General features: G+C 39.8%; 1 protein-coding gene across 2 annotated transcripts in view; it reads right to left on the minus strand.

Moving 5' to 3' along the window:
• Window positions 1-13,794: 13,794 nt before the first annotated feature.
• LONRF2 (LON peptidase N-terminal domain and ring finger 2) overlaps window positions 13,795-18,370 on the minus strand; it is a 46,377-nt gene continuing 41,801 nt past the window's right edge. For both annotated transcript variants that reach the window (XM_058684429.1, XM_058684428.1), the window contains exons 11-12: window positions 16,984-17,133; window positions 13,795-15,349 (exon numbers count right to left, since the gene is read on the minus strand). In XM_058684429.1, coding sequence (XP_058540412.1) covers window positions 15,155-15,349; window positions 16,984-17,133 — 345 coding nt within the window. In that variant the 3' untranslated portion in view covers window positions 13,795-15,154. The remainder of the gene's footprint in view (window positions 15,350-16,983; window positions 17,134-18,370) is intronic.

Genomic DNA, 18,370 nt, shown 5'->3' on the forward strand with positions numbered 1-18,370 from the left:
ATAGTCCTCATTTACAAATTGCCCTTAATCTCATGGATGTTGCTACTTACAAATAATCCCCCTTAAATGGGGCTGCCTCGGAAAAACATCTGAAATCTGATCAAATTAACACCAACAGGCACTCCCCTCAGAGACTCCCTCATTCAAGAGATGTTGGCAACCTCTTCTCAGGTCTCCCAGCATCTCTGGACCACCGATGTGGCTGTAAGTGGCCAAAAGGCTGTAGATGCAAAAAATTGAGCCTCTCGGTCTCATGCTATGTACCATTAAAACAACAAATGACTGACCACATACCAGACTCTCCTGAAAACATAGGCTCTCACAGACCCTGGGCTATATCTCTGCATCCAGATGCCCCTGGGCCATGGAAGTGGCACCCCACAGGTCTGCATGGGTACTGAGGCTTCCCTGATATAGGATGGAGCCAAACCTGACACAGTTCAGCTACAAGAGAGGGTGGTCTCTCCTGTCCTTAGTCCTTTTCCAGATGCCACTGTGCTGGAGGAGGTCACCCTCCCCAGACTCCCTGGCTACCTGAGAAGCCCTTGGGATTAAATGAGTGAACAGGAGGTAAAATTCACAGACCACATGAATGACCTTGTCCACCATCATGAAAATGATGGAGCTCAATGGAACACTGAAACGTTCTGTCTCTCAGCTAGGATGTCTCTAAAAGGGTTGGACCCCAAGGGTCAGCACAAATGGCCAAACTTCAAACAGTCATATTAGCACTGGATGCTCTCCTTGGCAAATATCACAACTGTTGCCAATGCCTAAGTGTTGTCCCTTTTGGGATAAAAATGGCTGGGAATCTTATCCCTCACAGCTATCTAAAACACAAATCAAACTCACATACATACTAGACCCACAACACAAGCCTTTGCCAGGACACTTCTTACTCCTCTGGGGTTTCAGGCATTTTCAATAGTAATCAAGACATACATGTCACTTCTCAGAATATGCAATGCCGGGCATTTGGAAAAGATGTTCAACAGACCTTTCATGTCCCTCTTAGGTCCCAGATAACCAGTTTGAAAAATAATGACGTCCTCAAACATTTCCTTTTCAAAGTCGAGTCTAGCAAACAGACCCTTCGATGGCCCCAATTGTGCCCCAGGCCTTAATGTCTCTTAATTCAGGACCTCTTGGCTGCCTCAGTCCTCATACAAATTTTTTAAAACTTCCCCCCAAAATATCTTGCGGTTGATGGGGTAGGTAGTCCTAGTGCTCTTCTCTCCCTGCCAAAAATAGCAAAAGCAACAAATAAATAACTCCACACCAAGTGGAAACAGCTCTGGATGACAAAAAAGCAGCAGCCACAACCCTGTAGAGCTCAAAACCTGAGGATGGCCACTTACAAAAGTGCAGGAAGCATTTTACATGCAAGACCCCAACTCAGTCCAGAGCAGCTCAGTACCAAGAGCGATCCCCTCAGAGGGATGTCACCCCACAGGGAAAGGAGAGCAGGGCCCCCCAGCAGTGGACATTTGCAGCCTTTATTACTGAGGACCCTGACATTCTTTATCAGTCCTGAACCCAGTTAACAGAGCTGCTCAGAGTCCTACAGGGTCTTCTTCCTGAGGCTGGAGTGGTCCCTGCGGTGAGACCTGCCCCCAGGGTCCTAAGTCACAGTTTTGACCCGCCATCACAAGCTTGTGCTGTTGCAGCTCTGTGTCTGACTCCAAGGTTCTAGTCAGGGCTTCAACCCACCATTACTGGGGCAGAGGTGCTGCTGCTCCACACCTCTTCCCCAGGTCCTAAGTCACAGTTCTGCCCTGCCATCATCAGGCCATGCCACTGTAGTTCTGTGTTCCCCCCTGGTTCCTCAGTTGGAGCCTTGATCCAGCATAACTACTGGCCAAACTGCTGTTGCTCTGTCTCCTGCCCCCTGGACTCAGAGTTGGAACTTTGACACACTACCCCCAGGGTGTGCTGATGGATGCTGGCCACTGCCCCCTAGGCCCAGGCCACTGCTACACTCTGTCATCCTAGGGTCTGTGCCACTACTGCATCCCCTGCTCCCGGGACCCAAATCATGCAGCAAGCTCCCAACCCTGGTCTCATTGTAGATCTGCAAATCTACCAGTACCTCAGACATGGGTGCCACAGCTGCAGCAGGTGCACCTGTGCCTCAGGACCCAGGCACCTTGGTAGTTCCGTGTGCAACTGACCTGGACCACAACTCCACTGAGTATCAGTGTACTGACTTGGTGCTGGGAGGGATGCTCTCAGCTAGAACTTCCTTCCATGGGCAACAAAAGAGAACAGGAGAACTCTAGCAACCTTCACCACCAAGGACTCCAGTAGACCTAGCTGCCACTGCCACCAGCAAGCCCTGCACAGTCTTGGCCACTAAAGATCCCCATAGTCCTCACTAACACTGACCTCATCTAACAGACCTGTATGGGGTGCCTGGGTAGCTCAGTCAGGTGAGCATCTGACTTCAGCTCAGGTCATGATCTCACAGTTCTTAGGTTTGAGCCCCACATCGGGTTTTGCACTGACAGCACATAGCCTGCTTTGGGTTCTCTGTCTCCCTCTTTCTCTCTGCCCCTTCCCTGCTTGTGCTCTCTCAGTCTCAAAAATGACATTATAATTTTTTTAAAAACCTGAAAAAAATTAACAGACCTGCATGGAAACTATGCCACTGTACCCTCCCCAGAACAAGAAATGCATCCTACTAAGCCAGGGCCCTCACAGCCCACCAGGTGAAAGTCAGGTGAAAGTTGTTCCCCACCATAGCCAGTCTGAAAAACCTAGAGGAGGTTAATTCTCCCTCAAATGCTCAGACATCAATGTGAAACCCACTAGAAACACAAAAAAAGCAAGGAGACATGACATGACAAAAGGAACACAATTAACTTTCCGGCAACTGACCCCAAAGAATTGGAACTCTATGAGTTACCTGAAAAATAATTCAGAATAATTATTTTTAAAAAGCTCAGTGAAATTCAAGAAAACAGAGATAAACAACTCAATGAACTCAGGAAAAAATAATTCATGAACAAAACAAAAAGTTCAACATTTAGAAATCATTAAAAAGAACCACATAGAAGTTCTAGAATATAATACTGTGAAGAATATAATAAAGTAAATGAAAAAATGCAACAGAGAGCTTCAACAGCAGCCTCAACAAGCTGAAGAAAGAATCTGCAAACTTAAAGACAGAGCATTGATATTATCCAATCAGAGGCCAAAAAAAGAAAAAGAGTGAAGAAAACCTATGTTATCCATAGGTTTATGGATATGTTAAACCTATTGCTATGTTAAACCATCAAGCAAAAAAAATCCGTATTATGAATGTCACAGAAAAAGAAGAGAGACAGAAAACCATTTAAAGAAATAATGGAAGAAAACTTCCCAAATTGGGGGAGAGATATGGATCATTCAGGCATATGAAGCTCAAACAGATTCAACTTGAACAGATCTTCACTGAGACACATTATAATGAGACTCTCAAAAATCAAAGGCAGAGAGAATTTTGAAAAAAGCCAAAGAGAAAAAAAAAAAAAAAAGACTCATCACATCACATACACGGAAACCCCATAAGGCTATCAGCAGATTTCTCTGCAGAAACCTTGTAGACCAGGAGAGAATGAGATGATATATTTAGAGTTCTCTAAGAAAAAACCTGCCAAACAAGAATGCTTTGCCCAGCAAAGTTGTCCCTCCGTGAGGAAGGAGAGATAAAGACTTTCCCAGATACACAAAAGCTGAGGGAATTCATCACCACTGGACCTGCCTTACAAGAAATGCCAAAGGAAGTTCTTCAGGATAAAATCAAAGGATGCTAATTAGTAACATGAAAACCTGTAAAAATATAAAACCACTGGTAAAGATAAACATACAGGCAAGATCAAAATACCCTAATACTGTAATGGTAGTGTGCAAAGTACTTTCAACTCTAGCATCTACGTTAAAAGACAAAAGTGTTAAAAATACCTATAGCTCCAATATTTTGTTAATGGACACACAATATAAAAAGATGGAAACTGTGACATCAACAACATAAAATGTAGAGGACAAGTAAATGTGTAGAACTTTTTACACAATTAAAATTAACTTTTTATTAGCTTAAAATAGACTATTGAAACTACAAATGCATTATGAAAGCCTCGTGGAAATCATAAAGCAAAAACCTATTAACAGATACATCAATGATAAAGAGAAAAAAACTCAAGGCATATCACTACAAAAATCATTAATTTAGAAAGTCAGACAACAGAAGAAAAAAGGAACAAATGAACTACCAAACAGTCAGAAAACAATTCACAAAATGGTGACAGTAAGTCACTTCCTATCAATAATTATTCTAAGGTAAATGGTTTAAATTCTTCAGTTAAATGACATAAAGTGGCTAAGGATTAAAAAAAAAATAAGACCCAAATATATGCTGGGACTCAGTTAAGCTTTAACCATACTCATAGGCTAAAAGTCAAGACACAGAAAAATATATTCCATGCAAATGGAAACCAAAAGAGAACAGAGGTAGCTAAACTTAAAGTCAAACAAAATAGACTTTAAGTCAAAAGCTGTAACAAGAGACAAAGAAGATCATTATAAAAAGATAAAGGAATCGATTCATCAAGAGAACATAATAACTGCACATATACAGATAACACATATCAGGGCACCTAAATAAAATGAACAATTATTAACAGATCTGAAGTCAGAAGCAGACAGCAAAGCAGTTAACAGCAGGCGTCTTCAACCCCACTTTCAGCAAGGATATCATACAGAGAGAAAATCAATTAGAAAATAATGGACTTGAACTACACTTTATACCAAATGGGTCTAACAGATATATACTGAATATTCTACCCAACAGCAGCAAAATATACATTCCTCTCGTGCACATGGAACATTCTCTAGGATAGATCATATAAAGGTCACAAAACAAGTCTTAATAAATTTAAAAGATGAAATTTTATCAAGTATCTTTTCCAAGCACAATGATATGAAGCTAGAAATCAATAACAGAAGGAAAGCTACAATATTCACAACTACATAGGAGTTAAATAACATACTTCTGAACAATCAATGAATCAAAAAAGAAATCAAAAGGGTTTGTCTTGAGACAAATGAAAATGGAAACATAGCATACCAAAACTTATGGGATGTAGCAAAAGCAGTTCTAAAGAGGGAAGTTTACATTAATGCCTAGTAAATGTGTACAAAGAAATAAACCTAACCTTAAACTTTAACGAACTAGGAAAAGAGGAACTAAGTCCAAGTTTGCAAAAGGAATGAAATAATAAAAATTAGAGCAGAAAGTAAATACAATAGACACTAGAAAGACAACAGAAAAGATCAATGAAGAATTGGTTTTTTTAAAAATAAAACTGACAATCCTTCAGCCAGACTAAGAAAAAAGTGAGGTGATTCAAGTATGTGATAAACAAAATAGGAGACATTACAAATGATACCACAGAAACACAAAGGTTCTTAAGAGAATTCTCTGAACATTTATGTCGACAAATGAGATGACTTAGAAGAAATGGATATATTCAAAGAAATATACAACTTACCAAGACAGAATCATGAAGTAATAGAAAATATGAGTGTCAATAACAAGCAAGGAGACTGAATCAGTAATCAAAAATTTCTTAAAAGGAAAAGCCTAGAAACAGATGGCCTCACACGTGAATTCTACCAATGATTTAAACAATTAATACTAATCTTTCTCAAACCATCTCAAAAATCGAAGAAGAGGGAGCACTTCCAAGCTTACTTTACAAGGCCATCATTACTATGACACAAAACCAGGCAAGGACACTATAAGAAAAAAATTACAGGTCAATATCTATAATGAAGACAGATTCACAAAATCCTCAACTAAATACTCATAAACCAAATTCAAGAGCATATTAAAAAGATTATACAACATGATCATGATGGATTTACCCCTGGGATGCAAAGAAAAATCAACATATACAAATCGAACAGTGTGATCCCCACATTAACAGAATGAAGGATAAAATGTATATGATCTTTTCAATAGTGCAGAAAAAGTATATGACAAAATTCAAAACCACTTCATGACAAAAACTCTCAATAAATTAGGCATAGAATCAATGTTTCTCAATGTCATAAAGGCTATGAATCATAAGCCCATAGCTAACATTACACTCAACAGCAAAAAGTTAAAAGCCTTTCCTGTAAGGTCGTAAACAAGCCAAGTACTCACCATTTTTATTCAAGACAGTGCTGGAAATCCTAGAAATAAAAGGCATTCAAACTGGAAAGGAAGAAGTAAAATTATCTCTTATAAATAGAAAACCCCAAAGATACCACCAAAAAACTGTAAGAACTAATCAATGAATTCAGTAAAGTTGCAGGATATGGAATCAATATATAAAGATTGGTTGCGTTTTTATACACTAACAAACTATCAGAAAGAAAAATTTTTTAAAATACCATTTATAATTGCATCAAAAATACACAGAAATAAATTTACCCCAGGAGATGAAAGACCCATACACTGAAAACTAAGAGACACTGATGAAATAAATTGAAGACACAGATAAATGGAAAGATAGCCTATGTTCCTAGATTGGAAGAACTGATACTGTTACAATGTCCATACTATCCAAAGTGATCTACAAGTTCAATGTGGTCCCTATCAAAATTCCAATGGTATTTTTTACAGAAATAGAAAAAAAAAGTCCTAAAATTCATATGGAACCTCAAAAGACCCCAAAAGCCAAAGCAATCTTGAGAAAGATGAATAAAGTTGGGAGCATCACACTTCCTGATTTTAACCTACATTACAAAGTTATAATAATCAAGAGAGTTTCATACTGGCCTAAAAAGGCACACAGACCAGTAGAACAGAACAGACAGCCCCCAAATAAACCTGTGCAGATACGGTCCACTAATCCTGACAAGGGTGCCAAGAAAACACAATGAGTAAATGATGGGCTCTTCAAAAAATGGGTGTTGGAAAAACTGGATATCTACATGCAAAATAATGAAATTGACAGCTATCTTATACCTATAAAAATCACCTCAAAAAAGGGGCACCTGGGTGACTGTCACTTAAGCACCCAACTCCTGACTTCAGCTCAGGTCATGATCTCATGTTTTGTGGGTTCAAGCCCCACATTGGGCTCTGCACTGATAGTGTGGAGCCTGCTTGGGATTCTCTCTCTCTCCTCTCTCTCTCTGCCCTTCCCTTACTTGTGCACACTCTCTCTCTCTTAAAAAAATTAAAAAAAAATTAATTCAAAATGGATTAAAGACTTAAATGTAAGAGCTGAAACTGTAAAACTCCTAGGAAAAAGCTCCTTGATACTGGTATTAGCAATGCTTTCTTTTTGGATAAGATGCCCAAAGCCCAGGCAATGAAACAAACAAGTAGGACCACATAAAACTAAAGTACTTCTGCATAGCAAGAAAGCAATTAACAATTTGGAAATGCACCTATAGAATGGGAAACAAATATTTGTAAATCATTTAGGAAATAAAATGAAATCCTATAAGGAAAGAAATCAGTATTTTGAAGAAATATCTTCATTTCCCAGGTTCACTGCAGCTTATTCACACAATAGCCAAGATATGGAAACAACCTAAATGTCTTTCAAGGGATGACTGGAAAAAGATAATCTGATACATACACACACATATTTATATACATAGAGTAGAGTATGATTTTGTCTTAAAAGGGAGGAAATCTTGGTATTTGTCACAAATAGGATGAACACAGAGGACATTATGCTAAGTGAAAATAAACCAGACACAAAAAGATAAATACTTATGATATCACTATATATGGGATCTTGAAAAAGCTGATTTCATAGAAATAAAGAATAGAATTGCAGAGTTGCTAGGGGCTGAGGAGAGGGGGAAATGGGGGGATGTAGGTCAAAGGGTACAAACTTTCAGTTATAAGAAGAATAAGTTCTGAGGCTCTAATGTACAGCACAGGGACTAAATTATACAGTATTGTGTTCTTAAAGTTGCTGACAGTAGATCTTAAGCATTTTTATCACACACACATACACACATACACAAGGTTAACTATGTGAAGTGATGGAGGTGTTAATTATCTGTGTGTATGTATAACAAATCATCATGTTATGAATATATATAATTTGAATATATATATATAATATATATAATTTGAATATATATAATTATATTTGTCCATTTTCCTCAATAAAGTTGGGGAAAATTTTTTCTGATTGCACTTTCCTCTATTTAAGAGGAACAGGAGCACCTGGGTGGCTGAGTCAGTTGAGCGGCTGACTCTTGATTTTGCCTCAGGTCATGATCTCAAGGTCATGAGATCAAGCCCTGCATCAGGCTCCGCACTGAGTGTGGAGGTTAAGATTCTCTCTTTCTCTCCCTCTTCCCCCTCCCCTACTCACGCACATGCGCCTGCATATGTGTGCACACACACACACATTCTCAAAAATAAAAAAAAGAAAACAAAATAAAATAAAGGGGGATATGTGTTGCCTTCATGTATATTAAAAACTCATGGGGCGCCTGGGTGGCTCAGTCGGTTAAGCGGCTGACTTCGGCTCAGGTCATGATCTCGCGGTCCGTGAGTTCGAGCCCCGCGTCAGGCTCTGTGCTGACAGCTCAGAGCCTGGAGCCTGCTTCAGATTCTGTGTCTCCCTCTCTCTGACCCTCCCCCGTTCATGCTCTGTCTCTCTGTGTCTCAAAAATAAATAAACGTTAAAAAAAAATTAAAAAAAAAAAAAAACTCATTATATATGTTAGGCCCTTTAACAATGTTTCCCCCTCCCTTTATAAATGTTTCTATCTTTCCCCCATCTAACAAGGGCTAGCAGCCAGATCGAGGGCACATGCTTTCTTGGGATGCATTAATCATGGACATTCCCATAGGTCAGGCAGCTGAGCAGCTGATAAGGGACCCAAGTGAACCTGAAGCAAAAATCAAAACCAAAAACTTTGCCAGGTGTAGCTGCCCACCATTCTGCTGACTGTTGGTCTTATTACTGTTGATCTGGACGTTTTCATTGGTTTGCAAACACCTGAAGTAAACCACTGTTTCAAGCAAACATAGCAAACATTGAGACCCACATCGACCTGAGTGGATACCTACTTAAAATGGATACCCCAAGTCCCAAACCCCATACAACATCACTCTGGCCTGGAAGCTCACTGCCCAGACCTCAAGCTTGCCACTGGAGATAACTCTACACTGGACACTAGAACTTATGCCCACAGACTACCTTTGCTAAGTCACAAAGTAAACCCAGGACATTTTTACTTCTCTTCCTTCAATATCAGGGATTCTATTATGTTTCTGAGCTTGCTGCCTATTTAGTGCATTACTCTGGTATATTCCTTGCTCTCTGCCAAAACACACACCCCTACACTCCCCTGCCTAAAGTGAAATCTGATGGAGTTTACTATCTGTACACTATTCCAAAAATTAATGGTGATTATTACTTTCCCCGGGAAGAGCCTGCCTTGTCTCTGCCAACCCCTCCAGTGTCTGGGAGAGGACTACTCACTCTCCACTGCCGCCTTCTACTGCCCTCTCCAGCTTTCCACCACCTCTCCTGCCCTGTGTCTCTAATTGTAACACTCCTTTTCCTTGGTTACACACACATAACTGCTTAATCGTTAATGTATTTACTAAGTTATCATACCCTCCAATAGCGTAACTGCTGGGCCTGCCATCTTAACTCGAGAAATACATTGAGACATTATCACACTCATACTTCGTATACACTTTACAATTCCACCAAGATAGTGTTGAAGACCCCCCAGAGTTCCATATCTATGATCTTGACTAAGGCCTATAAGTGGGAACCTTATAGACTGGCCTCAAGGACTCCTTATGCTTCTCCTTTTTACTCTCACAATAAAATGCTTTCTATGTGTTTAAGGTAACTTACACCTTACTCTTTAATGTCTCCATTGTCATCACCCTGAAGTTTCCTTAATATGATGTCAGAATATTGGAGGACCAATTGTACTAATCATGCGTTTAAAAATCATGCGTTTGACATCTCCAGGGCCTCACTGGCTGGGGAGATTGACCCTCCTGGGCTGGCCAGTCAGAGACAGCAAAGGGTCCACAAGGAAGCATGCCTTTCATATGAGAACTAAACAACCCAGAGCCCATATTCTGAGCCACCTCCTTTGTCTGGCTCTTACAGTCTAGGAGAAAAGAGTCCTGGCCTTAATCACCCAGGACTCAATACCAGACAAGTAGATCCCACTCTGATAACCCAGAGCCAATCATGATCATCCAAACTAGACAATCCTAAGCTGTTTCCCCTGACCTGTCTGGTGTTTCCCACAGAAACACAATAAAGGCCCTCCCCACGCTTTGTCTTCACTCCTGCTTCTGCCTTCTAGCTCTGGTGCTTCCCCGTGTGGCCTTAAGTTCATGCCTCTCATTTCTAGTGGAACTATGAGTAACAACAACCTTGCCTTCCAATGGCACGGACCTCTCTGCATTGTCACCCAGTCACCTTTAGAAATTAAGACTTGGCCACAAGTCAGAACTAGTGTCCCCCAAATGGTCCACCTGGGGGTAGCAGCACTCTAATTTCCTCAATAGTTTATGCTACTTCAATATTCTAATAGTCAATATGCTAATATTCACCTAAAAGCAGACCTACTACTAAAAGCTACTTGACAGGATTCAGCAGATATTGGTAATTTTTTTATCAGTCAAGAAGCCAAAATTAAGGTGAAGTTAAGGTGAGGAGTTGCAAAGGCGGAAAGACCTTCTCCTAGAAGTCAGAAGTCAATGGCTCAGAATGAAGCGGTGCCAGTAGGGACAAGGTGATACTGGGAAACATTAAGGGCTCAATTTTTCCCATGTGTGGTTGATACAGCTCACCCTACTCATCCAGATCTAGCCTCCCGGGTTTTGGGTTTTGATGAAACATAGAATCATAACAGGGTCTTTTAGCAGGGGTAGAGCTACAGAGGAAGAGTTTCTTTCTTCAAGCTGCCGCTGCTATCCAGGTTGAAAATGGGAGATGGGAGCCTCTCTACCCTGTTTCATAAGGGTATTTAGAAAAAAATAAAACCCCATGCCTGTTGAACAAACAAAAATCACCCACATTTATTTTCCCTCCTAATGGCTCTTTCTTCTTCATATCTTCATTGAAGATGCCCTCTTCAATGCCCATCACCTCCCCTCCCCTCCTTCCCACCCCCCATGAACCCTCAGTTTGTTCTCAGTTTTTAAGAGTCTCTTATGCTTTGGCTCCCTCCCACTCTAACCTCTTTTTTTTTTCCTTCCCCTCCCCCATGGGTTTCTGTTAAGTTTCTCAGGATCCACATAAGAGTGAAAACATACGGTATCTGTCTTTCTCTGTATGGCTTATTTCACTTAGCACCACACTCTCCAGTTCCATCCACGTTAAAAGCATCTAAATTTTACAGAGTGGTATCTACTGAAGTAATTTAAGTAGTGGGAGAAAACACAAAAGGAGAAAAGAAGAAACAGATGAGTACTTTTAAAAAGCAACTTAAAAAGCATAATGACTTCTATGATAGTCATCTAGCTGTAGTGATACAGTCACTAGCTGATACAGCTAGGTCAGGCAATGGAGTATTTTGATTGTACCAACTGCCAATTTTCAAATAATTTTATGACAAAATGATAATATCATAGTTCATGGTAACTCTACCATCTATTTTGTTCCTTGATGATTTAAAAGTCCTGTGGTAAGGCTTAATGTATGTTAATAGTTGAAATACAACTTACTAAACAGTCTTGGTGCTTTTTGGTTTGGGAGGTCAAGGAGGGTGATGCTTAAGAGAAAGACTTTGTTGTGGTTGTAAAAATGGGATAACACTCCAAAATTTGGCACATGAATCAGCTAATACTTATTGTGGTTCCATGGATAGACCTTAAAATTTAAAATTTTTTTAATTTGGAACTTTAAAAAGTATTCTTTCAATTCTGAAGATGAGGACACATAGGGAATGTGGTACCCTAAAAATCTAAGCTTTCAGAATACTGCCTGTCAGGATATCAGTTGTATTTCAGAGACATAGGGATGCAGGGATGGAATTATGAGTCAAGCCACTTAGGAGAGTGAAATGGAAAAATACCTAACAAAGTGTATAGAATGTACTTCAATTACTATATTTAAAGAAGAAAAATTACTCCCCCACACTGTTATTATTACTCTAAGTAGATTCTGCTTTTATTCTGATGCAGAACTAACTAGATCATTAGTGTTGGAACATTTTCAGTAAAATTAAACTTGAATGTTCTGACTCTGAATAAGAGCTTATTTTCTGAGAAATATTAGAAATGACATCTCCATGACAGCAAAGAGGGCAGGGGCAAAGCTATTCTGCGTTAGCTAAATTTGTAACAAACCAGAATTTAGGTGTCCTTCTTTAAGTTTTTGAAAGGAAGCTTCCTTCATAATATGACTTGAAATATTCTTTCCTTGGGGCGCCTGGGTGGCTCAGTCGGTTAAGCATCCGACTTCAGCCAGGTCACGATCTCGCGGTCCGTGAGTTCGAGCCCCGCGTCGGGCTCTGGGCTGATGGCTCGGAGCCTGGAGCCTGTTTCCGATTCTGTGTCTCCCTCTCTCTCTGCCCCTCCCCCGTTCATGCTCTGTCTCTCTCTGTCTCAAAAATAAATAAATGTCAAAAAAAAAATTAAAAAAAAAAAAAAAAAAGAAATATTCTTTCCTTGATCCGACTTCCTGTCATTTAAGTGCTCAGGAAATACCCATCTACTCCTGCTCTGCTCTGGGCAGAGAGGTGAGATACTGGACACAGCATGAAGCAGTCGCAGTCCATTCCCTTGGGTGTCAAAAGACAAAAACAACCAAAACTTTGGCTGTTCTATCTACATCATTACTTGTTTGAACAGTCTTTTACATAAGAGCACTAGGAACAAGGTGACAATTCAGAAAGAGGCAGACAGAATCAGGAAGCGATAATTAATGATTCCGATCAGAGATCTGTGCCAGTTATGACATTTCAGGCGTAAGGGTGAGAAAGCCACAGCATGTGATGGGGACAGGAAAAGCCCTGGCACTCCGAGCACAGAGACTTAAATTCAGGAAGGCTCCTGCAGAAACTAGGATCACACTGTGGCTATTTTACACACTCCCAAATGGAAACAGCAATGATATGATTTTAACGTAGGAAAGATTCTCCAAAAAAAAAGAAAATGGTCAATGCATACCCATTTTTAGGAGCCATTTCTAAGAAAGGTCCTCTGGCATACTAGATACAGTTTTGCTTTCTTTTAGATGATCAGATTAGGATACAATACCTAAGAATGCTGAATACTATCATTAACACATGAATCAATAAAATATTTTAGAAATCACATGGCCAAATTGCCTTTAAACCATATTCAAGATGAGATATGAGATTTGCAATAAGTGAGGTACCAGAAACATCTGATTGGAAATACTTTCACATTTTCTCTTTATGACTAAGTTATACAAGAAGAGGATTTTCTCACTCGCATAATGAAACCGAGCAGTAGCTATTGAAAACCCATACAATTAAAAAAAATACAATTATAAAGTTTCTAATAAAATGTTTGATGGATTGACAAACAACCAACTTCTGACATTATGAAATATTCTGTTAAAACTCAAAGAGACTCTTAAAAACTGAGAACAAACTGAGGGTTGATGGGGGGTGGGAGGGAGAGGAGGGTGGGTGATGGGTATTGAGGAAGGCACCTTTTGGGATGAGCACTGGGTGTTGTATGGAAACCAATTTGACAATAAATTTCATTTATTGAAAAAAAAATAAATTACCTGGAAAAAAAACAAAAAACAAACAAACAAAAAACCTCAAATATGATACACCTTGAATGAAAAAAGCAAAACTTAAAGCTGTGATTTATTCTCCGGTCTGGTTCTCATCATCTTTTAGTTAAGAGCATCCATGGCACTGCCCAAGAAGCCAACTCAGTGCACCAGCTGGTTAGGCCAGTGCTAATGATCCAGTATCTTAGTTCACACGGTTATTCCAATTAATACTACCAATATGCATTAGAGGTCGAAGTTGTAATGTATTGTTCTGTAATAGGTAACACTGGGTCTGATCACTTTTAAAACTTCTTTTCAAAAGACACAGAGACAATTTTTAGGTTGAGGATGGAAAACAATTTTTAGATTGCTGAATATTTACACCCCATATGCACCCCCCCTCTTCTTGCACACTGTCCTGATATATTTTCCTGGAAGAGATAGAGTCCCATTCCAGAGCAGACGTTAATGTCCTCATATATGAGTGGATGGATGGTGAACTCAGATTTACTGATGGGCGTAATTTCCAATGCAAATACTTGTAGGAAGAGGACTGTTTCCTAAATGTTTAGTGTTCACCAAATTAATGAGACAGGCTTATGCTTTCAAGGGGGTTTTTGTACTAGTTTGGTTGCATGTTTGACATTCCAATACACATACAGTTTTAGTGAACTTTTGCTCACTCTTTATTGAGTGCATATAAATATATATCCTCAAATCAACTATACTGTTGTCAGATTTTTCTATATCCAAGGTACACCTTCGTGTATTCTGATGTTCATCTGATTACAACATGCAATGTACGATATCTGAACTACCACGGGACACACAACATAGTTCTATCTGGTAGCTACTACTTCTTGGGTGAGGACTAATTTTGGCTCCTGTACTGGACAACAGTTCAATCCCTCAATTTCACACACAACTTCACAGCGACACACAAAGCCGAAGCGCATTTTCAGTTAGCCTGTGCTCTGAGAAATCTGCTTCCAGATAAAAATGTGGTTTCCCTCTTACTTTCTAGCCACCAAAGCATGCTGTTCCCATCTGGTGTAGTGAGATACTTTACCAGGGAGGGAGTCCTTCTTTCTCGCAAAACCTAAACCACTTGCCAACCATCTGTGGTGTTCCCTGCTGTCAGTGAACTGCACATTAAAGCATCTGCTTCAAGGAGATTTTCTTAGGTTGGTTTCCAACTGTGGGCTCCATGCAAACTTCAGGCTAACCTCGTACCGTCAGGTTCCGCCAGGCACCAACTTTTAACATTTGAGCAGGAGTCAATGTTTGCTAAGTGTTCCGTTTTGTAACCCTCAACAAGCATTTTACAAAGCACGATGAATGGGATGCTACTTGTCCACGTCTAGCGCTCCTCATAAAAGTACAAGGGCTTCCAGAAACCTTGACAGAGAGAGAAAAAATCAATTATTTCTCTCCCTGCTATTAACCAGCTCCTGCCGACTATTCATCTTACGCGTAATGATGACTAATATCCGCCGAATGGCGAGCAGACGTTCTTTCAGTGAGATCATGCCAAGAATAGCCAGCTGAGCCTTGCGCTCCAGAGGCAGCACTGCCAGGATCCACCAGGACCACGCAGGACCACTAGGGTTACTCTGCAAGGGACATGAAAGGGAAAGAAAATCAGCACCTAAAATGCAAGTCTCTTCTCTTTGTTTCACCAACAAGGCGGGGGCAAGGATTAAATGCCACCTTCTATTTTAGAGCTACTTTCCATCCATTCAACCCTTGAGATACAAAGTTTACTTTTCTGTTACAAATTTAAATGTGGGAGAATTCACAAAACGTAAAGCCTGCAAAGAGAAGCATCTTTTATAGGGAAATTCCATGAATTAATTGCTTCTGTTCTCTCAAAGCTCTTGTTATGCGTATATACCAGTCAGAAGAGGGGACCATAAATCTCACCTCTACTTTCCAATGTTCTGTGTTATTATTTTTTAAGTTTTAAATATACTATAGAAAGCTCAATATTAGGAAGGCTAAAAGTAGGTGTACAAGTCTGAGTATTATAAATCTTTTAACAATATCTGTGTGATAAATATGCACATGTATACAAAACATCTATATATGAATTATTGTTAATTATATATAGATTGGAGTCATCATGAATTAAATATATAAGAATTATTCTACTACCTGATAGCTTATATTTCACATAACCCAACACACACTTCTGGACTGAGATCTAAGCAAAAGCTAGTCATAAAGTTGTTCTCAGTATTCCTTGCATTAAGAACCAAGATATCTAGGCCGCCTGGCTTCCCATCTTGGATTCTCCTCCAATCCTACCCCTAAAGGAATACAGAATCCAACTGGGAACTAGAGAGGGTGGACTCTGAAGTCACTTTAGCTTAGGATGTGGAAGCTTCTATTGGAAGATTAGGAGTAACACTGAGGCAGTTTTTGGCTTAAAGGATGGTCTTGAGTTTGGAAAAGACATAACTCAGGTGGGGGTAAAAGACAGAAGTCGGCCAGAGATAGAAAAAGAGTGTAACAGTGGATGGGAAAAATACAGAGTACATTTCATCTTTCCCCAAACATGCTGAGAGCTGGTCCCAAATGCTGCTTTCTCCACAAGACAGGTGAGTTTGTACAGAAGGAACTTTATACTCTGTCATAGGCCTAAGCCATCCCTGCCTGGCTGTCACCCGGAGGAGGAAGAAAGGATTCAGTGTACACTTAGAAGCGCTTCACAGCCCAAAGCCACGCCCTGCTTGCAGAGCCAAGTTCACTGAAAGCACGCTGGCGGAACACAGAGAAAGCCTGACTGGATATAGAGGGCAAGGAAGACTCCTAAGGAGTTAGATTTTCTCTGCATTTATTCAACATCTGTTGATTAGGCACAAGGCAACAGTATGTGCAAAATATGGACTGTTCATGCCAATACACACAAATTATTACTCTCTAAGTCATAAGATTGAAACAGCTGATTTAAACAGTGGGTGAGAGAAGTAAAAGTACCAAAGCCAACAGCCAGTCAGAAAAAACTGATTTTTGATAGAAAATAAATGACCTTCACACATTGTTAATCAAAAAGCATTGGTTGTTATGCTCCAAAAGGCACATGCTACTACATTAGGTGATTCTTTGGGCTGTTGACAAATGAACCCGTTCATAAGTGATCACAATGGAGTACACAGCACAGCATGGGCAAATTTTCCTTCAGAATAATGTGTCTTAACATACAGCAGGAAATAATAGCATTCTAAAAGAAATAAGGAGAATATACCTGAGGCTCAGACTCCCTGTCTGGCATCAACCCAAAATGGCTTAAGATTTGTTCTTTCATGTGATCCTGAAGTGAAGTAAACCAGGAAACTGACTGCTGATATACTGAATCATGAAGACTGGTAAGTTCTTCATACTCTGTTCCTTCCACCTGATCAAGGAAAGAGGGATGACCATTTTAGCAATTCATTATTAGCACACGAAATATAGTGATCATCTGGCGTATTTGGTAAGTGGAGCTGGGACATTTAGTATTCAGATAATTCATCAGTGTTTTATAAACATGATATATGCTCAAGATAGAAATTTGTATTTTTTTATACAGTGAAGATCTACCTATCCTGTCTATCCATAACATCCTGATTTTTCTCTTAACAACATGAACATATATGCCATATTACTATGAATCATTTTCAATGGCTACATGTAGAGATACACTATAACTTACTCCACCATTAAGATAAAATAGACTTTAATATTACACAGTAATATAAATATTTATGCAAAAGTGGTTTGTTTTTTGTCAGTGGTGGTGATAGAAGGGGCTGTCATTCCCTCAGGATAGTTTCCTAGAAGCAGAATTGCCAAGTCAAAGAGTGAGACATTTAAAAAATTATATTCCATATCACCAAACTATATTCCAGAAAACATGACAGCTACCCTGTATCACTGTATTAGCCTTAAGCAGCAGTAAGCGCTGATACCTTAGATTTATCATGCATTACTGCTGGGTGCCTATCTCACAGCCAAGTCACTATTTTAAGTATATCCCACCCCTATTGAGGAACACCTGAGTGGGAAAAGCTTGGGCTGGGGACCGAGGGACCCAGGTTTGTTCTGGCTTCACTGCTGATTCTCATGAGCCAGTCACACAGCCTCCAGAAGGTAGAGTTTTCTCATCTACAAAATGGGAATAAACCATTCAGGTCCTTTCTGGTTATAAAATTCAAGGGTCTCTGAAAACTAGGGTAAACTGAGGAATTAGATTATAACGTATGCAACCATTCTCAATTTGATTTATACAAATCAAATATTCCTATGTAGTAGAGGGTTTTCTTTAAAAAAAAACACCAAAATTATTTTATTTGTAGTTAGGTAAGCTCTTGTTTTGAAATAAATACAAACACCACTAAAAACTGCCATCCACAACCGTCAGTAAACTCTTCCATCAGATTTGTTACCCAGGCAGCAGAGAACAATCACATTCAGTCCCATCCTTTAAACCCACTCCCTGCTCCTGAGATGCTGGGGTTGACTTGCTGCCCTTGGCTCCTCTGAGCTGTGTAGCCCTGTGCCTAGGATGACCAGAAACAGCAGCTGGAAAGGGGGCAGTGCTGGCAGTGTGGGTGTGGATCTACTGATGGGCGTCACAAATGTACAGCACTGTC

Source organism: Neofelis nebulosa, chromosome 9 (genome assembly GCF_028018385.1).
Source record: "Neofelis nebulosa isolate mNeoNeb1 chromosome 9, mNeoNeb1.pri, whole genome shotgun sequence".
NCBI classification, from domain to species: Eukaryota; Metazoa; Chordata; class Mammalia; order Carnivora; family Felidae; genus Neofelis; species Neofelis nebulosa.